At 38.9% G+C, this 27754-nt stretch overlaps 1 protein-coding gene across 1 annotated transcript in view; it reads right to left on the reverse strand.

Annotated features, from left to right (window-relative positions):
- Positions 1-6166: 6166 nt before the first annotated feature.
- Positions 6167-27754, reverse strand: part of TFAP2D (transcription factor AP-2 delta) — a gene marked incomplete at both ends in the record, with an annotated part of 42268 nt that continues 20680 nt past the window's right edge. Inside the window, 5 exons of the mRNA XM_081314336.1 lie at positions 6167-6386; positions 12846-12959; positions 16538-16679; positions 23520-23638; positions 24102-24267. Of these exons, the coding sequence (XP_081170462.1) occupies positions 6167-6386; positions 12846-12959; positions 16538-16679; positions 23520-23638; positions 24102-24267 (761 nt within the window). The remainder of the gene's footprint in view (positions 6387-12845; positions 12960-16537; positions 16680-23519; positions 23639-24101; positions 24268-27754) is intronic.

Raw genomic sequence — 27754 nt, forward strand, 5'->3', positions numbered from 1 at the left:
TGGAATGTTGCAGCATCTCCAGGGTGTTGTGATTTACATTCAAATGCTTGGCAACTGATTCATATTTATGGTCACAGTGTCCCAGGGTCACGTGAAGTGACCAAAACCTGCTGCAACCACCCAGCAAGGGGGGGGGGGAATAAAAACCAAACACCCACCCCACCCCACTCCTGCTGCCAATCCTCAACAAAAATGCTCACAACAATGAAAACCTCGGACAGGAGGAAGAACGCCACTGGGTGGGCAGGCAGGTGTCTTGCTCGGCTGTGGCTTGGCCGGCACTTTTTTCAGTGCCATTGTAACTTCAAACAGTCACTAAGCAAACTATTGTAAGTCGAGGACTACCTGTACTTCATCACTTTTTTCCTTTTGGTCATCAAGTTTTTGACACCTTGCTAGGCGACTGGTGGTACTCGGATGTTGCAATATCCTAAAAGTGGTACAATGGGTGAAAAAGTTGAAAAGCCCTGCTCTAGGGCAGATGAGTTATATGGGAATTACACAAAAATGTGAATCTGTGGTCCATGGAAGACTGGAAGCACAAGGGGATGTCCCTTTGTCAGCTGTACCCATGGAGGAACTTGGCCCACTGAGCATCCTCAATAGACTATCTGTTCTGTACCAGCCTGCTACCGGCCCTGCAGCAAAAGCAGGGACAACCCCTTTACAAACGGCAAGAGGCTGGAATAAAGCCTGCCAAATTTATTCACATAAAACAGAGCAAGACAAGACACCAACCATGAAACAGGAGCTAAGAAACAGGAACTATCCAAGCGGTTGCCTTCAGCAAACCAGCCCTCCCACACATTCCCCTTAAATACAGTTCAGGGCGTGGCCTCTCTCTGCCTCCTTCCGAGGTGCCCCATTGCCTTCCTCTGTTTACTCCTGATTGACTGCCTCCTGCGTTGGGCGTCCTTGAACAGTGCCAGCTGTGGGTCATCTTCATCCACACTGTCAGGCTCACACAGCTGGGTCTCCATCGTGACCAAGTGGGAGGGGCCCGGCTGAGGGCTCTGCGGAGCCTCAAGGCCATCATCAGCAAGCTCTTCAACACCCCCCTCCTCCTCCTCTGAGTCGTCCGACCCAACTGCCGAACCCACAGGCTGACCCTGAATCACAACACTATCCAGATGTTTAGGGAACCTTCATGAAAGATTCATTTCTTGAAGAAATAAAGGGCTACCATCAGTTATGTTTAGTCACTACGTCAGCAGTACTGGCACGTTTCACTTTGGCATTCATCCATTCCAAACTAAACCTATCTGCATCCAATTTTGTTTTATAGACAATTGTCTTCAGAAAAGGTAAGACTACCTGTCCTTCAGGACTCTTCTCAAATTCCAATTTGGGGAGGGGTCAGTTTGTTGCAAAGATCCATGAACCATTCTTACCGACATGAATCACTAGTGCAAAATCTTTGTCCTTTTGGATATTGCTGAAATATAATCAGGCCAATATAGTGATGAAAAGTTTGGGGATTATTATCGCAACATAGCTAGCAAAGCACTAAGCCCTTTCCTCTCCTATTTTCTGCAGCCAGTTTTGTATTAGGAAAATAACATTTTCTCTAATGTTTCACTGGTACTAATAGCAAATGGGCCAAATTAGATCCATGTCATGGTCTTTTGCTTAAAAACAGTGGCATAGGGAAGGGCTTTTCAACCAGTGGTACGCGTACCACCTGCACTACTTTGGCATCTGGCAGGTGGTATATGACTGTTCTAGACAAGTGTAGTTGGCAGGAGCCCCAGGATCAGTGCTTGCAGCTACAGCTAATCAGTGCTTCTGCAGGGCTATGGGGGCTGGGCAGGAGCCCCAGGATCAGCATGGGCTTCTGCAGGGCTATGGGGGCTCAGCAGAGACTCCAAGGTCAGTGCATGCTTCTGCAGGGCTATGGGGGCCCAGCAGGAGCCCAGGATCAGCACACGCTTCTGCAGGGCTATGGGGGCTGGGCAGGAGCCCCAGGATCAGGGCTATGGGGGCTCGGCAGAAGCTCAGGATCAGCGTGAGCAGCTACAGCTGATTGGTGCTTCTGCAGGGTTATGGGGGCTCTGCAGGAGCCCAGAATCAGCACACACTTCTGCAGGACTATGGGGGCTGGGCAGGAGCCCAGGATCAGCATGCGCTTCTGCAAGGCTGCAGGGGTGAGACAGAAGCCCCAGGATTGGCACTTCTAGCACACACAGAAGATATAAGGGGGTGGGGGAGAGAGGAGAGGCTATAAAAGGACAAGGTTTTGGTGGGAGAGGGGGAAAAAGATAAGGGGGGGGAAAGAGAAGAGGACTGCAAAAGAGAGGTGTAGAAGTGGAGAAGTGCAGCCTTGAAAGGAATCAGCTGGAGGTGCATGGAAGAGAAAAGAAGGGGGTGGGGAAGAGAAGAGAGGATATAAGAAGAAGGGGAGAGAAAGGATATAGAAGAAGGGGGGAGAGAAGACAGAATAGGGTTATGTTATTGCTGCTTAGAAATTATTTCCAAGTACATAAAATCAGCATTGATTTTATTGCTGTGAAATGTTCACTTAAATGTGGTCATATTTCCTTAGGGTCATGTCTAATAGACAAGTCATATAAGAAACAGAAAAAGAACTATGCATTTCATTGCCAAATTATAAAGGATCCCAACAAAATGGGAGGGGAAATCATGACGTCTTGCTTGTGTCCATGTGCTCACTCACATTTAAATACTGTACAAGTATAATGATTGCTATACAGAGTCCATCATACAAAAGGAAAAGTCGTGGGTTTAAATTAAAATCATTTTAAGCTGCAAATGAAATCGGACCTTTATCTGATGTGGGAAGACCCCCTGCTCTTCCCAGCCTCCTGATTTGCAATCCAGCCAGGAGAAAAATTATTTGGAAATCACCTCTCAGAGCATTTTTATTGGCCTGAAATCTCTTGCTGTCAGTTTCTCTTGCCCTTTTATAAGTCAAGTGTCAAGGAGTATAATCTCTTTGAAGATCAACTGATAGAGAACAATCCTCATCTCTTTCTGGTGGATTAGTGTCCAGAGCAAAAAAGGATTCTGCCCCCCACACACACACTTTTCTTATATTAAAAATCTCCAAGAGTAGAGAAGAATACAAGTAAAAAACCCAAACAAAAGAGAGTGCCATCAGAGTAGTGCTTCTACGAAACAATCAAGCTTGTGAAGAAATTTTGAAAGCAAGTGTGAACAGGATGCCGTATTTACACAGAGGTTTGAGGGAGACCATTCACTAGATCTGTTCGTGTTTGATAGATCATCAAGTTAAAGGCGAAACAGTCATACTACACATCAGATAGCAACGAATAATTTTTTTTCCTGTGATATGAAGCTTCAGGCTATATTATATTCAGCTGCAGCTTTCCTCTTTGTCTCAGACAAGTGGTTACCACACTATTTATTTTTTTAGATATGCATTGTATAAAAATGTAATATGTGAAGGACGTCCTATGTATGGCTGCATGTTAGACAGAGAAAAGGGATCTTTGGATACTGAGCTTACTTATTAATCAATAAAAACAGAAAGAGCCAATTGGTCCCTTAGAGACCCAGTGAGATATTTAAATATGAATTGAACCAGGAAAGGACAATACAGTTTTAATGAAGTTTTTGCCAGGATTTCAAAATTAGAGAAAAGCCCCTAAAATAATAGGCAATCTTTTAACAACAAGTGGACCCTTGTAACATGTTGAATGTACAATCTCAAGTGACCTAGCCATTCTGACTGAAAACGTCTTCTCTTTCTTGAATGTAGAGTAACATTCCTTAGTGAAAGAAGTCATTGACAGATCTTATTATCATTATTCGGTGGTCGCTGCCAGAATCTAACAAGTGACAGATCAGACCAGAGACTTGTGCCTCTTACCCGCACCAGACACATGAAATTCTACCTAACAAGCTTAAGCTTATTAAATTCATTTTTGAATCCAAAGGTATAAATAATACATTCATATGGCCCACAGGACATGACTACAATTTCTTTTTTAAAAATCATATGTTTAGCCATATTTGAGTGAAATTAAAATTATTGCTTAGTGCTTGGATTCTACTATAACATCATTGACTTTGCTGGAACTACATTTGTACCTTTTTAATTTTGATTGTGTGGTTGATTTTTTTGGAGGGGGAGGACAAATGTCTCATAATGAAAGATATGCCCACTAGATGGCAGCATATTGGCCCATAATTGCTTTATATAACAGGGCAGTAATATGCTTAGACAAATAAGGGTTTTGAATGAACTGTGCCAGGATACTAGATGAGATTTCAATATAGGTAGTCCTTGCTTACTTACTGCCTTGTTTAGCAACCATTCATAGTTATGACCGTGATAAAAAGTAACTTTACAATCAATCCTTGCATTTGTGACCTTCACTGGTCTATAAAGCAAAGGAAAACTGAAGTAAGATCTTAAGCACAGTGGCAATTTCACTTAGTGACTACTTTGCTTGATGATTGAGTTGCTGGTCCCAATTGTGTTTGCTAAATGAAGATCACCTATACGCAGTGGTGGGATTTAGCCAGTTCGCACCAGTTTGGCAGAACCAGTAGCTAATTTTTTGTTGCCCAGGCTCAGAATGGACTTCCAGAAGTGGCATCCACACAGAGAACCGGTTGTTCACATATCTGAATCCCACCACTACTAATTTGTGACTCAGACCTGACAAGTAAATCTAACCAAGCTGATTTTGGCTGATCTCAAAAAGTTCATGGGAGTAGGTTAGGTTAGTACTTAGGTAGAAAACTCCAGGCCTTCAGACTAGATTAAATTAGATAGCTATAAGCTGCCACAAAGCAGGAAGCTGGGCATTAATTTCCTTATAAATATAATACTTTAAAGAAACCCAGTTGGAAGATGACAATGGCAACCCAGTTCTATATTATTATCACGTAAATTCCATGGGTGACTTGAATGGGCAGACTTTACCGCTTGGAGTTTTGCTTTCCTCCTGGGTTAAAAAAAACTCTTCACGGCTTCTGTAAGCATATCACCATATCACTCCTATCACCATGGCAGTATGAGAGCCAGGAACCCGTACACGAGTATGTCTTCTAAGGATGGTCACCTTAGTTTATTTTTACACCCTCAAATTTGTTTATGACAAGACAGACAACATCTGCAGCAATGAGCACCCTTTACGCAGACTGTGCTAGGAGAATCTTGCCTAGTCAACGATGCCCGGAACCTACCTACTTAACAACTCAGCATATACGCTTATTCTTCCAAGCATTCCTGGGGATCTAAAACAAGGAAGAATAACCTGGGCCTGCTCTCTACCACCACCTGGAGAACATCTGGTGTTGAATCAGAGCTGTTATGAAAAAGGAGGCAAGAAAACAAAATAATACAATAGTCCTCTCAACCCCTTTCTTTTGAACCAGCAGAATATGTGGCTGTATATCATTTCTTGCTGAGATGAAAATGGGCTAATGAAGGGAAATGCAAATGGGAAAGACTTATACCAAGCAGAGGTAAAAAGGGGATAAAGTCCAGGCTCATTCATTCTAATCTGTGATTTCATCCTGAGGCTGATCTTTGAATGAGAAGGGCGGGACCTTGATGGGCTTTGACATAGCACTGACGAGGATCATTTATACATTCCCAGGCGTCCAATCATCAGTCCTGACAATGCAGTGATTGTACTCTTAAGAGCTCTGAGGTGTTTCGTTTCTCAGTCCGGGGTCTTTCGTATAATGTCAGAAGTGAAAAGAGGTGTTTGTTTGTGTTTCATCCATCAGATGGGTGGGGTGACACAACTTTTCCCAGCGGTACAAGTATATCCCATGATGATGTATTTTCATGATCCTGAACGGCCTTCTCGAGTCTAGAAGTGCCAGGAAAATGTGCATTGGTGTAATGTTTGGAATGATTGAATGAATGCATGCACGCACAAACACGCACGCACACACACACACGCACACACACACACACACAAACAGCAGTTTCAAGAGCAACACTTAAAAATGGATAGTCTCATCACGTTTGGTGTCCTTAGAGTGGTCTGAGTTGGTGGATATTTTACAACTTTTTTCTTTTCCCCCATTCACTTTGGTCCGCAGGAGTTAGATGAGATATACAGGCATATATAGATATAGTTAGATAGATATATGTGTTGTTGTTGTTGTTGTTTTTAAAAAAATTACAGCAAAGTTCTCTGGAAATAAATTCTGTCTGATGTTGCTAGTCTGTCTTTTCTGTTTTGCCCTCTTTCACTGCTGCCTCTGACGTTTTCCTCAGTGGGGCTTTCTCTGAGTTGCTGTGTCCTTGGCCGGATTCTGCTGCTCCAACATTTTTGTGCGCTGTGTGTTTTTCCAAGTAGTTCAGCATTTCACTTAGAACAGTTTGGAAAGTGCTTAGGGCAGCACAAATCGCAGGAGTTCCAAAACCATGAGTAATCAAACTGTAAAGCAGACAAAAAAGAGAAAAATAGGAAGTTTACTATATGTATGTATGTATATATGTATGTATGTATGTATGTATGTATGTATGCCTATATATATATATGCATAGGTTTTTTTTAAACACAATGTACTGTATTTAATAGTAGGATGTCTTCTCTTGTGTTCCCTTTATTTTTTTGATATTTTTTCATATATATATGAGATAAATGATAGATAGATAGACTTGCTACCAAAATATTTATTTATTTATTTACAAATTTATAAATTGTCCCCCCCCCCCAACAAACATATCCAGGCAGATATGATGTCAGTGGAGGTGCTGTGAACTCCAATGCAATGCAAGTCTGCATAAATGCACGCTAAGAAATTCAGCGTAAATTTCAGATGGTTACTAATGGACTTACCTCCTCAGGTGATAAAGGGTATGTTTCCATGAAATAAATAATCCCCACCCTCAAAGTAGAATGGGTTTCATTTATTTTAGACTTAAAGGGTGCAAGTAGTAAATATTTGTGAAATGTATATTGGCCACAGCTGACGCAGAGTCTTCAAGCAGGAGCTGTGAGCCCAAGAGAAACCCCAGCTGATGCACCAACTCTGATTTGGGGAGTATAACCTCAGCCAGAGTTGGCAAAGCACTAAATCAACCTTGTCAGGGTTAAGCCAAAGCTGTTTCTTCCCCATTCAGCCACCAGGTACTGGGAAAGCAGCCCTGAGATGGTCAGACAGTGAAATGTATAATTTACTATCATTAGCATAATGGTGATGCTTGATCCTAAGCACATGTTGACCTCTTCATAAACATGAGGTCCCTGCCTGCCTTTGAAACAGCTTGTAAACCAAAGTAACTAATTAATTGATGGTGATGACAAAAATGATCTAAATATTAATGTAATAAAATAGCACAGGAATAGTAACCAAAGCAATAAAGAAAGAAATAAACCAGCTAATCTTAGTCTTGACTAAATTCTGGAATGTGGTAAGGGAAGAGGCAGGCCTCACTTCTAAAGGAAAGTTATTCCATAGGGCTGGGGTGATGCAACAGGGAATGAGATGTAACTAAGAGCTTCTTCCAAGAGAATCACACTGAACATGCTGATTCTGCTTAGAGAAGGGAGTCCAGCAGATACTGGGGCATCGCATCATATAGATTTTCATATGTCAAAATGAGCTTCTTGGGCTGCACCAGAAACAGTGTGTAAACAATGGAAAGCCCATAGCATCACATGCTCTTTGCAGGGAGCACCTGCCAATGAATGGACTGCTTTCAAGGCTCCTCGTGCACTGCAGTAGTCCGGCTATGAAGTAACCAAGTTTCTCTATTTAACCATAAAGTAATGTTTGTAAGCCACCCAAAGTCACCCCTAGATGAGATGGGCATCACATCAATCAATCAATCAATCAATCAAATAAATACATAAATAAAAGAGGTCTTTTGTCACACTTGTGAGATCCTTTTGCCTCAGGTATGACTATTGGCACAAACTGGCACCTGGCCATAACCTCCATCTTTCTATCCAGTAGTAGGTCTGATTCCAAGAGTACCCAAAGTAATTGATCTAATCCCTCAGTGCTAAGCCTACAGAGCTGACAGAGAATCTTGATGAACAAACAGTAGCTCCATCTTACCTGGGTTCATTTTCACTCTATTTTGTCCTATACAGATCTCTTACAGCCTCCAGGCAAAATTTCCATAGCATTATCCATAAGACCCAGGGTGGTGATACACAACTGGTTGTTAATGCAGTGAAGATGTTGAACTGATGGATGACTTCCCCCATTGGTTTTATGTAGATGTTAAACAATAGGATGAAAAGCGTAAATGCTTTGGCACTCTTACCAGTGAGGGACATAATGCATCAAAGTGATGCACAAAACAGTCCTAATGGCCAGGTGAGATATTTATTTCTCCCTGAAAAGTTGCTGACAACCTGTTGGTTGCATCCCAGCCTAGATGTCTGCATTGTCATCTAGAGGGAATGGATTGAAAGCACTGCAAATGTTGCAGTTTCCAGAGAGTCTTTTCAATTGTGGTAGAATAGAAATAGGTTAAATAATAAATCATATTCTGCTTAAATGTTGCAGGGAGAATATATGGAGCATTTTTGTAGTATCCAGTGGCTATTCCCTTAAAATGTGTGGCCTCTTTTCCAGGAAACCAGCTGATGAACCAACAAGAAGCCTGTGGTCTTCATGACTCTGTACTGCAGCCAGTCCTTTGTGGATGAATCTAAGAAAAACTTCCTGGACTGGATTTCTTAGGGCTACTAGATTAGAGCTACAAACTGCCGGTTGATCATTTGCTGCTAGTAAGAATTTGTGTTTTCCTTATCTCTAATGATCACCCAGATTTGTGCAACCAAAATCTAGGAGCCCTAGGCTTTCTTCATTCAGAATTATCTCAGGAATTGCTGCCAGAATTTTTTGAAACTGTCTGTGTTGATGGGCCACATTGGCCAATATACTGTATGTTCCAAACGAATGAGTGCATACTAGGCCACTATCATTCTTTTTATAGAAATAGAGTCAAGAAATTGAAACTAATCACTTGACTTAGTTCTGGGCAGAGAAGGCATCCCATCCTCAGACAGTGCCATTAAATATTATCTTTTTTTTAAAAAAAAGCATTTCAACTACTTGGTTACGCTGAAAGGGTTCAATGAGCCAAGCAAGTTCTCAGCATAGGTTAGAAATCTACTCTTCCCTCTGGATAAAACTGAGATTAATTATAGAGAAATGAACTCAGTTTGTTCATATTTGCCAAGAATCTTCAGGGATCTTAAAAGAGAAAGGGAGGGGGTAGTCAGGTCTGTTGCTAGTCTTTTCTAGTCATTATGCAGTTTTCTCAGAGCTTGATGTTATGTTTTAATGCTGTTCTTTCATGGTATGTCAAGGCAGCCAAACTGGCCTCAAGACTTGGGCTCTTCTTTGACAGCATCCACAAGGCATCTCACATCCTACCCCACCCTCCCACCCCCATCCCTCAAGGCTGACACAATTTAGTCTTCTGCAAAGGAAATACTTTCATTTTCCACAGAGAAGGGGGAGAAGAAGAGGAGGAGGCCATCTGTCTATCTCCAGTTTCCAACCATGGCCAAATCTGGGCATCGCTAGCAGCAGAAGTTGCTATCAAATATTTACAGCATACTGTGGCTGATGGATGATGCTCAAAGAGAGTCACATTTTTCTTTGCTAAGCCTTGCTCGTATGAAAAACATCTGGCCTCAGGGATGGACCATGTGATTTCGACAGCGCCTACCTGCACACCATAGAATATCTTAAAAGATAATTGTAGTGTTTCATCTCAGGCCTCGACTTCGGAGAAACTACCAGCGTTCTATGGAGTTGACGAAATGCAAATCTACAGTAATCCACATGGGACAACACCTTCAGATTTTTTTTTTTTAAAAAAATGCAAATAGCCTTTTTAACCAGCTGTCATTTTTTCCACTCATCACCTAACAATCTTCAGATTAGTCCTTAGTTTAATTACAATTAAACCAGCATAAAACGTATTGTGTCTAGTGGAACAGCAGGGACACAAAAAAGGGCACGATGAGGCGGCTAGAACGGCTCCATCTCACACTTGTCCTTTTTAGCTTAGACAAACAATGGGGCAAAAAGAGAGATGATTCAGGTACATGAAAGCATGCATGAAATACTCAGGGCTAACGGTAAGACAAATAATACAGTATAGATGGGATTAAGTTTTTCTGTCATAGAATTTAGGGTTTTTGTTCTGTACCAGCCTGCTACCGGCCCTGCAGCAAAAGCAGGGACAACCCCTTTACAAACGGCAAGAGGCTGGAATAAAGCCTGCCAAATTTATTAACATAAAACAGAGCAAGACAAGACACCAACCATGAAACAGGAGCTATGAAACAGGAACTATCCAAGCGGTTGCCTTCAGCAAACCAGCCCTCCCACACATTCCCCTTAAATACAGTTCAGGGCGTGGCCTCTCTCTGCCTCCTTCCGAGGTGCCCCATTGCCTTCCTCTGTTTACTCCTGATTGACTGCCTCCTGCGTCGGGCGTCCTTGAACAGGGCCAGCTGTGGGTCATCTTCATCCACGCTGTCAGGCTCACACAGCTGGGTCTCCATCATGACCAGGTGGGAGGGGCCCGGCTGAGGGCTCTGCGGAGCCTCAAGGCCATCATCAGCAAGCTCTTCAACACCCCCTCCTCCTCCTCTGAGTCGTCCGACCCAACTGCCGAACCCACAGGCTAACCCTGAATCACAACAGTTTTCCATGGAAATTAAATTTCAATATTGAAAAAAGGAAGTAGGTGTGTAAACACTATGCTTTAGAAATATGAAATCTGATGCCAATCCCTGGTAATGGCTACTAATTAGGATGGCTTCAAAAGGGGGAACTAGAAAATGTAATGGAGGAATTAGAGAGAGCATTCCTTGAATATCAGCTGCTAGAAAACCAAAGCAGAGAAGGGCTATCATTTTTTATCAATGCTTATCAACTGCTGGAAAACATTTAATGGGCCATGGTGTGATGCATAATGGCCAATAACTTGATCCAGTTGGGCTTTTCTTTGGTTTTTAAGTTAGATAGTCTTGTGTTCATAGCAGGCAACATATACCTTTGCAAAAAAATTAGTTACTGTGAAAGCCTATGTGTTTAGAAAACAAAGCGCAGGCATCTTTTTTTCCAGGCATTTACCCAGATGTTGGAAGTAAAGTCACAGTAAACTGTGCAACCTGGTCATGTGGCTACTAATGGGAATCCTGTCCTCTTGATATTCTCTTTGGCAGAAGTCATAGAAAATTATTTGTCTACCTAGTGTTTTTGTGTCACTCTTGCAACTGCAAGATGAAGGAGGATGAAGAGATTATTAGGAAGATTTGGCAACTAGAGCTCATAGTTATTCTTGTGGTACTACATTTGATCTTAGCCAAAAATTCTACAGGCTGTTATTAGAATAAACACATGAAATTCAATTAAATCAAGAAAAAAATATGGGTGTTCTAAGGATAGTACTTATATTTCTATTTGTTTTGAAGACAATATAGTACATAATAATTGGGGGAAACTTACATGCTATTATAGGGAGATCATATTCTGTGTAGACTAAATTTAAAATTGTACGACTTCTAGAATTTACAAAATAATTGCTAGAAAAATCAAGCCTATCTTTGCATCATAGAGTAGATACAAGATAATGCTTCATATGTATTTGCGCCAGCCATGGTACCATTCCACCATATTTTTATAACTGATATCTGGGAAAAGCTAAGCAATTTTTCTCACATTATTCTACTTAGGCAAAAGTGGAATTGTATTTGAAATAGAATGCTCTTTTAAAGGCAACAGTGAAAGTATAAGTTAATATTCCTTCCTTTCATGCTTCCTTAGGATGAGACATCAAGTCTACTTCTTTTGAACAAGAAACATTTAGTTCTTTCAAGGATCACTAGAGGGCACATGACTGCTTATTTATAGAAAAACTGCAGTCTGGGATTAAAGGAATAATCTGGGCAATCCATTCTGTTACTGTAGTTTTCCTCAATTGTGTGGTCTTCATATATGCCACAATCCCATGCATTTGGGGGTGCTTCATCTTTGAATGCACCAACTTGAGGAAAGCTTCTTTACTGAATCCTAGCCTATGTGAGTCTGAGGGCAAAGTTTTGTGTTTCTCTGAGAAACAAAACCTTGTGTATTCAACTAGACAATTTTATCAGTTGAGATAAATGAAGAATCAAAAAACCCCAAGGAGACTGACCATACTAATTTGAAAGAAATATAATATAATGATTTCACACATAAACACAACCTTATTATTAAACCAATGGAGCATCTTCCTTCATTAACAGCAGAGGAGTTTGAAAAGCTTTCATGGTCCCAACCACAAAACTTCTTGTAAGATGTTGGATAGATCCTGAACAATGTTAGCTGTCCCCTGGATTGCTTCTCTCTGGAGTATTCTCTCATTTCCTCATCTTTGTCTTAGAACAGGACATGTGCAAGAAGACACAAAGGTCTCCTTCGCCATATCCCAAAGAGCTATGCATATTGTCACCTAGTGAACAAAGATTAGAAAGCAGTGAAGTGTGCACTTCTTCAGTCTTCCATACTTAAATAATGAAAAAATTATTCAGACATCCTCATACATGTACCTGATCTGAAACTAGCACATACATAGTATTGATAATTGCTCAGTCTTATTAGATCTGTGTCCTTACTGCTTTATTCAATAGGGATTATAGATGTGGGCACATGCTGAAAGCACACTGAAGATGCTAAAAGCTGGCACAATCCTTTTGCAGCACACCAGATTATTATTTATGTATATTAAAGAGCTTTTATAAAGTATAGCATAGACTATATATGATCTCCATATATACAACACATTGCATACTTCTGCACAGAGGAAGTACCTTTAACACTTCAGAACTTTTTTTAATAAAGTTATTCCATTAAATAGATTTTGGAGGTCATACCTGAAATGTGTTAAATGTCTCTGAATATCCAGATCTAATATTGGAGTAGGTCTTGAGGAGCCCAAAGGTGACCTGTCCTGGCTTAGGAGATCCTGGAATTCTTTACATATTTGCCTAGAATCAAAATAGATGCATACTCATTAAGATTACTTACCATGTTCATTGAATAAATACTGTAAGTTTCATACCATGCATGCTTCCCTCAGCAAAATAATACCAATATATAACTAATAATACTAATACTAATACTAATATAGTAATCGTAATCGTAATCGTAATCGTAATCATAATCATAATCATAATCACAATAGAGTTAGAAGGGACCTTGGAGGTCTTCTAGTCCAACCCCCTGCTCAGGCAGGAAACCCTATATCATTTCAGACAAATAGTTGCCCAGTCTCTTAAAATCTTCCAGTGTTGGAGCATTCACAACTTCTGGAGGCAATGTAAATTTATGTAAATTTTTACTATAAGAATGAATTGCACTAGACTAGAGGCAAAAGAATAGCAGAATAGCTGACTTTCTTCCTTTGTCAGTGATTGTTACAGGAAAAAAAAATTCTGGATGTCCTAAGATTACCAAGAACAAGGTCTATAATTTGGGACGCCACAGAAGTATGCATCCTTAAAAATTTTGGCAGCTCCCTCTGAACCCATCCAAAAGTGGACACTGAACTGTCATTTTTTAATGTGCCAGAAGGCAAACATTATTAAAGAAGTGGGGAGGAATCATATCAATTGTGTTGAATTTTTAAAAAATCAAACTGAAGTAAATTTAAAGAGAGTGCCCTGGCCGTGCTCATTCATTGTCTTGGCTCCATTCACTTTTTGATATGTATTCATCTTCCCCTCCTCTCCCCTCCCCTCGCCCTGGTCCTGAACCTGCTTCTCAAGAGCCAAGTGGGACTCTTGGCTTGAGAAGCATCATTCATAACTGGTAAGTTACTGGGCGGGATTCACCGGAAAAGATTGTCTAACTATCACAATCCACACCCACACCCGCACCCTCAAATGGAGGCATTCTTCAGCCAGAAGCCACCAAGACCTCTTCTCCTGGACACAGTCTGGATGGCATCCCATAGATTTCTAGTCTGGCAAATGACTTTTCTCATCCTTTTCATTATTTCCTCTTAAAGCTGTATATTAAAAAAAAAAGAATCAAATTAAATAGGATGGGGTATTTCTTTGAAATGAAAGCAGAACACATGTAGATTCTGTTATTCCCATCTTGAAAAATTTACAGCCTGAGAAGCTGTAATGGCACCAGCTAGAGTGAGCGAGCCTTCCTTCAGAGGTGGCAGATTAAGCAAAGCTATCTCTCTCCTGGCAGAAAAGGCTCCCCTTGAAATGGTTCATGGCCACATATGCAGATGCACCAGTTGGCTTGCTTTTGTCTTAGTAAATGTTTTAAGATTCTGTTTGGTCACGGCAGTGTGATTGTTTTTTATGGCTCCTTTGAGAAGCTACAGAGCCCTTTATAATAAGGCCAGCTTGCCTCTGGTATGTTTGTGCATTTTAGAAATTCTGATTGTAATGTCTGCATGTGGCCTAATAAAAAGGGGAGGCTTGTTTTCTGCCACTCTAAGTCAGTTTGGTGATTTTTTTGGATTGTGGCATGCTGATATAGCCAAAGGGGATTCTTTGAAGAGAGGTTACACATCAAGTAGGAAAGAGGTTTCCCTTTCAAAGGAAACAGAAAGCTTGCTACTTTCATGAAACCCTTTGATAGTGTATACAGTATATTCTTTGCAGTAACCTCCTTCTCGTCACCAGGTTTCAAGTCATGGCCACAGAGAAATACAAAGACATGCCTTAGTGGACATGGCTGTTCTCTGTCCTTGGGTGTAAGCACATACTTAGAACTAGTGCAATATAATGTAGGCAGCCTGATTGATAAACAAATTGGACTGGATTCTTGTAAGTTAAACCCTATACAGTCCATAAGAGCACATAAACCTGCTTTATGTCATATACCTTGAATGGTTTGTGGATCAGATTATAATCCTAAAAAGAACCACAGAGTTGTGAAGAAGCCACTTTAAAGTCCCTGTTGCAGCCAATGGAATTACCTTTACCTTTGTTTATATGCCAACAGCATGACTTCATTCAATGCAACTGATATATTTTATCCACTGTACTACAAAAAATGATGAATTAGGAGATGAAATACATCTTACTATATCCCATAACTTAATACAAAATTGAATGGAAAAAATATATAAAGCAGACCTGGGCATATTTGTTTGAATACTGTATGTTCTCAATGAACAATTTGATAATCTCTAGAACTGAGCTGAGAATTATCAGTAGAATTTACCTGTAAATCAAACTAGATTCACATCTATGATTAAGGTGATTTGATTATTACATTACTACAGAAAGTATGTATGGAAATTTTTCCCCCCAAGAATACCTTCTTAAATCCAGAATATCTGTGCACAGTTTATCAATATTTCTTAAACTGTTTGACAAATGCTTCATTTACATAACAAAATAAGAACTCCATTGATAACAAATAATTGATTTCTATGTTTTATTGCAAGAGCAAATTGCTGTAGCAGCAGCTCAGTTCTCTGGTTCATGTCCTTGTTAACTGCAGAATCTAGAATTTGTTCATGTAACTTGCTGACATTAATGACACGCAAAATATTAGCACTGAAAAAACTTGGCTTGAAGTTCAAACCAACTGCTCCAATTTTACTGGAACTGTTTCAAATATTCCAGAAATATTCCAAACCTAAATGAGTTTCAAGCTCATAAAACTTTTCGAATGATCAATAAGTATTGGAACACCTGTGATAAGGGTGGCACAACCCATTTTGAACTTGAAACAACTTTTGTATTAAATAGGCTTTGAATCCCCAATCTATATCTATGGGGAACTTTCTGAAGGTGAATTCTGACATCATTTACCCAATTTTTATAAATAAAGCTTTAGCTTTCCCAGAAAGAAAGAAAAGTGACTCTTTATGAATCAACTGTAACAGGATAATGATGATATAAGAGCACAGAACCATCCATCATTTGACTGTGATCCATTAGATGGTTGATGATTCTAGTCATCATCAGCAAAATTGTGAGGGGGGAAAAAAGGTCTCATTCTCTCTCAATTGTCCTTTGCCATCCAATTAGCCTAGTGAAACAGTAGAAGTAGAATGCTGGATGCCACTGCATTTATTTACCATGAAAAGAAAATCAAGAGAAAGAAAAGGAGAGCATTTCTACACTTAAAGATAAGGAAAAATACCCTGCCAAGTGATTTGGCATCCTATACTTGACATTGTTGCATAGACCTTTCAAAATGTTTTCTTTTGACTGCCAATATATTATTAGAAATGATTTATAAAGCATATCCCTTGTCATATTTCTTTCTCAATAAATCTCAATCAATTCAACGTGAATTAATGAATTAGTAACTATGGTCAGAATAGCTACCACCGATGCATACTTGACTACATTAAGGTATATATGAAGGAATGTTATTTTATGCATCCTTCTGGGTCTGTGCACACCTTGAAGTACCAAAATATAAATAAATTTTATCTTCTATGCTTTCATTTTTAATTATTTATTTTGACTTGTTAAATCCACCCAACTTCAAGACCATTTGCGTTGGAGGCCTAGTATAGGGTTAAAATAAGTAGTTAGTTTCGAGACTCACATGTGAACAAAGCAGTGTTTAAACAACTTACTTTGTTGCTAGGATCATTTTTTTTCTTGCTGTCTGTTCCTTCTGTTCCATGTGTTGCCTGGCGAGATGTTCTCCGACTGCCTTGGCTGGGAATTCAGTTTCACAAGTGTAGCCAAAATCCCTGGCCAAATGCAAAGCTTCTCCTATGACCAAACAAAATAACTCTGATTTTAAAAGCAGCACATATTTTAAGTGGCTCTTTTAAAACCTTGGTTAGTTAAAAAGACTCTTGGTATTTGCCTGAGACGAATCATTTAAGAATATCACTGCCCACAAGAAGACAACCCCCTCCCCCTTTTAAGATTCATAGATAGCAAGGAGGAAAACCAGTAGGAGTTCTTCTCACTAGGAGGTTTCACCTGAACACAAAGAAATGAAATTGATCTCTTAGATGAGCTATTGCTGCCATTCCAGCTCTTCCAGTGCTTACAGTCAGATGGAATGAAAACTGCTAGCTAAAAGCTAAGAGAGGGATCTAATGGAAGTTGCCCAAAGAAGGAAGTGAACTTCCTTCAATCACCTCCCAGAGAGAATAGGATTTGGAATGCTCGTTTAGTACCCCCACCAACTAGAGAATTAGAAACAATTACCTCCTCCCCAGTTGTTACCACATTTCTACTGTATTTTCCTACTACTTTCTGTTACTTTTAAACACTTACAAGCACTCTGTGTGTCTGTGTGTCTTGTCACTGCTTTGCTTCCTTTGGATCTTTCATGTATTGTCTGTGTGTCTTGTCACTGCTTTGCTTCCTTTGGATCTTTCATGTATTGCTCTTATGAAGTGTCTTTATTTATAAATAGGCCAACGGCACAGAGATGCTGGATGATTTGCTCAAGTTGTGCCAGTGGCTTGACCAAAAACAAATCCTCACCTCCGAAGCCAACCTTGAGCTACATGGTTTTCTTCATCCCATCACCCAGGTGTCAGGCATGTACTCCATGCCTTGATAGTCTTTCTTGAAAATTGAAATCCAGTTTTGAAGAAGCCAATGCACGTTAGAGGAATGCCATGTGAATATCAGAAATGGGTGAAGCTACTATATGCCAATGTTAGCTTTTCACCATTTTTTTCTTATATAAATTGGATGAATTTGATATTTCCTCAACTTTTCATCTGTGTGACTCAAATTCAGTTCATCATACTCAAGATTTGTTTAAGCATTTGTATTTGTTTTAATGTGTATCTCTCCAAACAATGCAGTTTTATTTGCATAAATATTTATTTGTTCCATTTCTAAAGCCGCCCATCTCAAACAACTGAGCCTGGGCAGCGAACAATCATAAAACAATTAAAAACAGTTACAAAATTAAATATATATGGCAGCCAAGAAAAAAAAAGTCATCATGGATGTCAACATAACCAGAAAACAGGACCCTTCACACACTTGGGGCCTTAGGCCTGGGCACAAAACCAGGTCTTATAAAAGGCCAACAGGGTTGGGGCCAGCCTCAAATCTGAATGGAGAGTGTTCCAGAGGGCAGAAACTGTGGCAGAGAAGGCACATCATCTAGTCTCAACCATCTGACATTCCTTGGCTGATGGGACATATAGAATGCGCAGCCTAATTTTAGCATTTTGCCCAGCCCAAATTAGCATTCTACCTAATATACCCAATTCTTCTAAAATATTCCTACCACTGTGTATGTGTTGATACATTTGATTTCTATCTTACATGCATTTTTAATGGGAACATTTCATGGGAAAATTAAGAAAATGTGTGGATTTTTAAGTCTAACAGCTTAGGAACTTAGTTATAAAGGTGAAATTAGAAAACTCTGTATCTGAATGCAAGACAAACACATTTTGATTTTATCTTAACACAGTAAGAGGGGTGGGCTTGTGATCCATTGGCATATAAATATGTGAAAGAACTTTATTCAAGAAAAAGCTGCTGACAGAACACTTAAACAACATTTACTATTTTTAATGCCTGCTGGCTTGGGCTTATTTGATAAAATGGTGGGGAACCGCCAGTTTGATATCTTAATCAGGAACACCTCTGTAATGTGTCATGAAACTCAGTTCACAACAGACTGTGATCTTACTTGAGAAAAGATGATATAGGATGCATTCAGCCCAAAGTCCTAGAAGAATAAAGCTTGGCTATAATGACTAGAAAGAGGTTTTATAATAAATAGTTACAAAAATAACAAAAACAATGAGGAGCAGAATTCTTTTCTGAGATATTGCTATCCAGAGAAGCAGCCACATAAAGAAAGAGTGATCGGTGAACAGGCGCAAATCCAGTCTCTAAAGCCCAAATGGTAGGAAGACATTAGACCTCTCCAAGAAAAAAAGACCCTTTGAAAAGTTGTAGGAGGGCAGTGGTTGATGAGTGATGAGCAAGTAGCACATCATGATTTGTGGAGAAAAATTGGGTTCTTCTTATAAAGTTGGGGGAGACCCCCAAGGAAGGACAAAACAAGACACCGATGGAAAAAAATCCTTTTGTCCCCCTTTCTATTTTCTAGAATTGCTATGGACACTGCTGGTCCCTTGCCAAAGTCAGCAAAAGGAAATCAGTCTATCCTTGTAATTTCTGATTATGCTATGAGAAGCCCTGCGGCAATTCCCTTCTGCAGTTACCACAAAAGTCATTGCCAATGAGTTGCTTAAACTGTTCAGTAGAGTGGGTGTACCTAATGAGATTTTCACAGATCAAGCCCCAAACTTCCAATCTGCTTTGCTAAAGCATTTATATATAGCACTGGGGATATCTAGCAGGAGAGCCCACAGACAGATGGATTAAGTGAATGATTGTATCAGACTTTGAAAAACATTCAGAAACTGGAACGTGTGCCTTCCTTATATAGAAAAGAGTCATGGGTTTTCCACAGAAATCAGCCCCTTTGAGTTGCTGTGTGGAAGATAACCAAGAAGAATCATAGATGGGGGAAGGACAGTTGGACTAAAAAAGTTCCTAATAAAGTTCTCAGTCAAAGAGAAAAACTGCAGAAACTAGGTGACAAGACAAAGAACATCCAAAACTACTACTGACTATGCAAAATGCAGGTATGATATAAAAGCCAGAAACAAATCACTAGAAGGGGCAGACAGAATGTTGCTTCTGTTGCCTGCCAGGAATGTAAAATGTATTCCACGCAGTGGAACCTGCAAAATACACTTGAGGGTGAAGAAACCACAGTCTGTCATGTCAACCAGTGGATTGAAAGAAAGTGCCCAGTCTAGAATGATGGCCTCATAAATTGGATTATTCAGCAGAGCAATTATAAACCTGCTTGTCACACGCACTCATGCCCAATGCATTGAGACATGGGTAGAACTCAGCTTAATTTCACCACAAAAAGCAAATCTAAGAAGACTTCAATGATATTTTTTACAAACAAGCCAGCCACTACTACATTAGTAGAGCTCAGAAACAGAGGTAAATCTTATCATATTTCAGAGATGCCCTGAAGAAAGAAGAAAAAATAAATCTGTTCTTGAACCATCTCCTAATAAAATGGTCTTCACCCATAGTGTTAGTTCGTAAGTCAAAAAACAAGAAGTTAAATTTTGTGTAGACCTAACACTTCTTAAGCAAGCAACTGTTTCATAATTAGCCTGGCCTAAGAATAAACAATCTAATAAGTAACATACAGAAAATACTTATTTACTTTGGATTTAAGTAAAGGCTATTGACAAATTGCTCTCAAGGTAACTCCCAAGGTGAAAGCTTCTTCTGTGAAGGCAGTCTTCATTTTGAAATCACAGCTGGGAGCCACAACTCAGCCATTAAGCAGAATGGTTTTACTATTGTGAATCCATGATTTCACATATGATCTTCAGCTTTCCTTTGCTTTACAGACCAGCAAAGCTTATAAAAATGAGGATTGGTTGCAAAAGTACATTTTCATCACCAGTGTACTTTAACTGCAAACTATCGCTGTATAAGGAATACCTGTACTTCATATAATAGAACTCCTACAACTCTCCAGAGACCAAATACTTCTAGGCCAAGGAAAATGCTACGAACCACATTTGAATGATGTCGTTATTTACTGCAGAAGAACATGAGGAACATTACCCAATTATTTGAGACAGTCAGTGTGACTGACTGTGGGGTCTGCTTTCCGTCTATATAGAATAGCTTGCCATGCCAGTTTTGGTGGGGTGTTGTTTTCTCCTTGGCAATTCCTTGACTAGGGTATTGTTTTCTGCTTGTAAAGTTAATCCCTATTTATTTACATGTTAGTTGCTAAAGAGGATGTGCTCCAGTTTTTTTTTCCTTGGCTTTTTATTGTCTCTTTTGAAAGTGCATAAATATGGTTTATTTCTATGTGTCTGTTGATGGCTTATGTCTTATTTAGGTTACGCTACTGACTTGATGTCTCACTTAGGTTATATTTATAGATTAACAAGAAGTTAAGATGGAAGAGCAGAAAGTGCAAACTGTTCAACAACCTCCAACATCCAAGATGGAAGTAAGATCTTCCCCAGAGTTGTGGGGTTCTATGGCTGATTAGTATCTCATTTCTAAAATGAAGCAGGGATATTTTCAGTGTGTGTGTAGAGTCCATGGCATCAAAATGGTGAATGCAGCTAGGTGATCAAACCCCTGTCTCTTTTATGTTTGTGTACATGATACATATGACTCACCTTAAAAGGGGAGGGTCATCAATCACCCAGTTGTATTCACTATTTTGATGCTGGATATCCCTGCTACAATGCAAAAACTCTCTACTTGTAATCTGGAGGCAGCTCAATAAAGTTCACTAAACTCCCAAGTGTAAACAGGCATTTCAAGATTTAAAGAGAGCTTTGTGTAGGCATCATGTGTTAAGAGGAATTTTTCTTTTGTTCTGTGCATTGAGGCTTCTGATGTGAGGTTGAGAGCAGTGTTAATGCAATAATTTTAGAACGAAGTATATTGAACCTTTTATCTTTCAAAAAGTTCTTTACCAAGGGAAAAGGGGTATGTGGGATCAAAAATTCACAGCAATCACAGTTCACAAACTTCAACTTTGGTTAGAAAGAATGAAATACTCTTAACAGAGTGGCAAACTGGTATTTGACACTGTAATCATACAAATTTGTTCTGCTGCATTATTCAGGAAAACAGCACCTAATTGCTCATTTCTGCCTAGATAGGGAACTGACCTAGAGATTGCTATCTATAACAGAAGTACAAATGAACTTTGTGAAGGCCTCAGAAATAATAATAATAATAATAATAATAATAATAATAATAATAATAATAATAATAATAATAATAATAATAATAATAATAATAATAATAATAATAAACAAATTCACTATTAGTCAATTGCAAAAGGCGGCCCTACAAGGAACTGCTTCTATCCTGCGATGATATCTATAATACCATCAAACATCCACATCTGCCTATCCCAGGTCCTTGGTAAGGACTCGATAGGTAAACAAAAATGCCAAATCCAGTCTGAACATCTAGCTAACTGTGCGATGAACAATAATAATAATAATAATAATAATAATAATAATAATAATAATAATAATAATAATAATAATAATAAGAAGAAGAAGAAGAAGAAGAAGAAGAAGAAGAAGAAGAAGAAGAAGAAGAAGAAGAAGAAGAAGAAGAAGAAGTTGTTTGTTGACTCATCCTACTTGCCCATAGCCACCATATCACTTTGTACTGGAATGGAAGTAGTGGCTGGCAACCCAGGTGAACTTAGCTATTGATTTATGGTTAAAGTTATAAAAAATGTGCTGAAGGTTTGTTAAAACAAGGAAAATCTGAAGAAGTTTACAGAAGATAGTTGATGTAGAGAAAAATGCTAGAGTTCTACAGAGGATGACGATGGCAATATACTATCTATCCCTGTGCAGATGGACAAAGGTAAAGGATAAAAGTCAAACTATTTTATCACCCCCAAGAAAAGCCAGCTAATAACCTGACAAATGATCTTGCTTTGCAGTATAAAATGCAAATGACATTTCTGTATGATCAAGACTTGAGAGGAGGGAGGAATTTACAGTGGAACCCCAGTGTAGTTAGTTAAGTTTATCAAGTGAGGCTAAGAGAACAAGACTTTTGATGCCTACAAAAATCTGGAGTTGTGTGCTGAGCTTTTTAATCAAATCCTAAGAGCCCATATCAGCAACAATCTGATTTGTGGAAAAGGCTGAAATTTTAAAACACTTTTTCCCAAGCCATAGATGTATTCTTATTCTCCTGTCCTCTATGAGAAAGATGGAGACAATGATGGAGAAACACAAGACTCCCTTCTCTACTCTCTACCCATTCTCCTGCAAAACTAAAGCTGCAAAATTGCTATACATTATTTCTTGTTTAAAATTGCTTTATCTTTTATCAGTTGACCCAATTGGATGCTGTGATGAGGGACTGAAAAAAAAGCATGCTATCTTACTGAAACAAAAGTTAGCCTTACTGCTAGGACAAAACATCATTCTTGAATTTTTCTTTCTCAATTGCTCTTATAAGAAAAACACATTGGTTCCTAAAGAGTGTCTCTCGTATATAGGTTAACTGATAATCCCAGTAATGAAAGTGGATAATATTCTTTAAGATGCTAAAACATAATCTGAGTGTTAATTTTGTTTGTGTTCTAAATCCTAGTTTGGAGGATGGTCATTGGTTTATTCCTACATATTGCTTGATACCGTACATGTAGACATGTGTGAACAAAAACTTTCGTGTGCCGCAACAATTATTTTGTCAATTAACTTTTGCAATTGCATGCATCCTGCTAAGGATTTACAATAAATATCAGCATGACTCTATTAATTGCCAAATTTCTCTTTCTTTCCCCCATCCCACATCATCCTCTCTCCAATTATTTCTCTACCTGACACAAAAATTTAGAAGGGGTTACCACAGGAATCTTCAGGAATCATGCCACTTATATTAAATGCCTGATTCCTACAGTCACTTTGTCTAAGTGATTTTTAAGAACCTTCTCATTTGTTTTGGAATACTCAGAAATGTAACTCAGGAGCAGAAGGCGAAAAGTCTTAACATCATGGTTAGAATAAATCTTACCTTCCACCAAGGATGTCAAGAGGGTGACGTTAGCTGCTTTTCTTCTCCCGGCAGGTAGATTGAGGCCCAGCCTATCCAATTTCTCTCTTAAACACCGCCCTCCATTTTTGGATTTTGCTCTATCAGGAAAGAAATGTGGAGAAAGGTGAAGACAATCTTCTTTTTACCTTTGCTGGCATTTGTTTTCAATTATTTGATTATTTACAAATAGCCCCAATCTCTGCTTAAGAGCTGTATGTTCGTAGTTTGCAACTAAATATCTTTTCTTCTACAAGAATAATTAAAATGGAACAATAAGCAAGGATATGGATGCTGTTCTTCCATCTTCTAATGCAGAGGTCCCCAACCTTTTGGGCACCAGGGACCGGTTATGTGGAAAGAGGTTTTTTTTTCCCACAGACCGGAGGGGGCATGGCTTTGTGTGCTGCCTGCATCCTGTGGATGGGGCCTTTCCTTGTTTATGTGGCCAGGTTGCTGGCATGCCACGAGCCCAGTACTGGTCCATGGCCCAGGGATTGGGGACCCCTGTTCTAGTGTATAGATCTTTATTTGGCCTGGTGCCCTTTGCTTTTTGTTTCTTACCTTCTCAAAATCCCTCCCAAAAGAGAGGCATTGAGACATTCTGGTGGAGACAATCGCCTTTTCACTTCTGCAATGGTCACTTTGTATTTGGAAGTGGAGCTGAGTAACGATAAGCGACCAGGAACTGAGCAAAAGAGATCCGTGGGATTGACGACACACGTACCACCTGAAATGGAGATTAAAGTACATTATAAGAGGTTCAGCCCAAGAACCTGTCAGCTGAAATGGTACTGATGACACTGAAATCTTTGCCAGTTTTATCACTTTCAAAAGGACATCTCAATAAGCAGAATAACTGAGACATTTTTAAAGTACAAAAGTAATTCATAATTCATAAATAGAGATACAATTTAGACTTGGGGTGGGGATCTTTATTTCTTCTATAGTGAGTCCCTATAAAGGAAAGCTGCACACATGTGGGCTTCCATTTAAAGTAACTGTTGGTATCAGAAGAAGGGAGAAAATGCTGGCTGGGAAGAGATGCCTAGCACAGTGCAATATCCACAATAAATTGCAATTATGCCCACATAATGCCATATGCACAATGATGCCATAATCCAAATGTTCCTGTTATAATTCTTGTGTCTCAGTGTCTGGTGCAAGCCCTTAAATTGTGAGATGCTGTCACACACTGTGTTATTTCTTCTCCTCTTGCTTCCATAAGCTGTAGACCTAAATTTCCATATGCCTGTTTAAAGGTTGTGGCACACAATTCCATGGCCCTTTAGATTAAAAAGAGACCCTGAGTGCCCTAGTCCATACATCCATCCCAGTCCTGCCTTAGCCACCAGGTGACCCTGGGCCAGCCTCTCTCTTTCAGCCCTAGGAAGAAGGCAAGGGCAAACCACTTCTAAAAATCTTGGTCCAGGAAGTTGCCAGGAGTCAAGACTGACTTAAGGGTCCATCTTTATTATGCCATTTCTATCTGTCATGCTTTTGCACCCAGAAATAGCCTCCTTTTAAAAATTCAATCAGTGTTGTTGACATTTTGAACATTTTTATAAACTGAGTTATTTCAGGAAACCTTTGAGATATGAAGTGACTGCTTTTTATTGGTTTGGAACTGTGTGACGTTGGTCGGATCAATTTTATCTTTTTTATTTTATTTTGATGTATTATATGTAGCTGTCTCATTGCTGCTAATAGTCTTTTTTATTGTGATGGGTATAAATATAATAAATAAAGACATACAATTTGTTATCATTAAAAATATTAACTTCAGATATTTGCCCTAATTCTTAGCTGTAAATAATAACAGCTATATACTAAAACACAAATATGGTGAGAAAGATCACAGAAACACACAACTATGGTTGCTTCCTCTCTTTCCATAACATCACTGATTTAAAAGAAGAGAAGCGTTTACATGATTGTTTTATTTGTTCACTTCATTTGGCAACCCATCCTCCATTAAAAAGGTGACAAAACAAATTAAAAACTAAAAATACCATGAAGGATAGTAAAAAGTAATAAAATGAGCACATGTGAAACCAAAAACTACATTTACTATCATAGTTTTTAACTAATCATGAAAACTGAATCAAAGATTGGTTCAGCACCATATCAATGGAACTTGTGTATTTCTTCACAGAAAGAGTTCCACATTTGGAACATAACCACAGAAAGAGCTTGCTATATATCATTCACCTTTATTTTCTTTTGTATCCTTTAAAAAATTTCAATATGTATTTTAACTCCTTTACCCAATGTTTTAATTGTAGCCTTCTTTGCAATTTCTTTTAATAGGAAGTGATATTCAACTGCTTCATATAAATTCATAATTTCCATCATGCTATTCCCTTTTGGAATAAGCAATATCAAGCAAAGCAGAGAAAAAGAGTTACAAGTAATAAGATAAAGAAGTTAAAGGCAAAAGAGAAGAGAAAATAAAATTTACCTAAATCCAATCTATACCAACACCACTCATCATAACTCTCCATAACTTTCTAATCCTTTAAGTCATCCTTGCATTCAGTCAATCAATTCATGCAGTGCCTTCTGTTTTCCCAACATCTCCTCTCTCTCTTTTAAATCCCTTCAACATCCAACATCTTAGCTTTCTGCGTCTTCCCTTCCTCTTGGCAATTTGGCTGGTGTAGAATGCAGCAGCACAAGTAATAAATGGCACTGAATACTCAGCACACAAGGCATAATGTTTGTTGGTGTGCTTCCAGGGGCAATTCAAGGTGCAACTTGTCACCTTTGAAACCCTTCTTGGATTGGGACTGGTCTACTTGAGGGACTGTCTTTCCCAATTGTTTCTACTTGCCCAAACCAGTCCATCAGGATGGACACTCTTTGGGTCCCGTCAACTAAGGAACTATGGCGGGCAGGACCTGAAGGTGAGCCTTTCTTGCCACAGCACTCATCCAATTGAACATTCTCCCTCTGGAGATCAGGATCAGAACCCTACAAGCTTTTCATGAGGGCTAAAGATCTGTCTTTGTGGCTGAGCTTGAGGCCTGGAGTAAGTGCAGAGAGACAGTTTTTGGATATATTAGTAATTATGGAGTATCATGTTTTCTTAACTCCTACTTATTTTATTATTGTTATAATTGTTTTTATATTTGATATATATTTAATTCACCACCACTTGTTTAGAAAGGCAGCTACGCAAACTTGAGTAAATAAATTTACTTTTCCTTTGTTATTTGTTTGTGATACACTCCTTATTTATTTTCACCACACAATCAAATTACTAGAGCATAGTTTTATTTACTTTTTTATCTGGACCACATTCATTCACACAGATTCATTTCTCAACCTATCTCTTCTTTTTGTATCATTCATACTTAAGGAACTCATTCCCACTGCACTCACTTTACATTTATGTTTTTCCTGCCATGTTTAATTATTCCCGTTATATAGTAAAGTGAGCAGAAGCACAATTATACAAACAATCATTTTGCTTTTCTTGACAAACATTCATTTCTCACAATAGGCCACATGCTGTCTATTGTCCACTTATCAACATATTCACTTCTTCCAATTTCTCCATCCTTCCAATAAACATTTTATCAAGATGTATGACTTTAGTTATTTTATTTTTCCAGTTTTCTATATCTTTCAAATGTTTACTCTTTTTTCTCTGTCAACACAACTATTTTAGGTGTCGATATATTACTTTCCAGAGCCATACATCTCACTGCATCATACAGCCTATCTAACATTTGTTGCAAAGGGCATCATCTCCATACGAAGTGACATGTGCCTTCATATCTCAAAACAACACACCTCTAATATTACCACAAACATTCCTTATGAATAGATTCAACAACCAAACAGGTATAGTACTTTCTTATCACCTGCCCTGCTTCATAAGATTCCACTTATTCTTACAAGTGCTATATTTTCCATTATATACTGCTCTTTTTACATATGGCAACCAACTTTCAACTCCATATTCAAATGGAATACTTTATAATTCAAGCTATTCACTTTTGTTGGGGGAAAATGCTCACTTTAAAAAAGGAACCAAAGTGTTTGGATACACATGGCATAAAAACTATAGTGATTACTGAGCTCCTGACTCAAAGAATGCAAAACAGTCCCAAACTAACCAATGTTATGGGTTATATACCCCAGCACTGTTCCATAGGGATAAAGAAAACAATGTAAATTATTCTATGACCTTTGTTGCTCGATTTATGGTC

This window comes from Vipera berus (assembly GCF_964194415.1).
Source record: "Vipera berus genome assembly, chromosome: 1".
Taxonomy (NCBI): Eukaryota; Metazoa; Chordata; class Lepidosauria; order Squamata; family Viperidae; genus Vipera; species Vipera berus.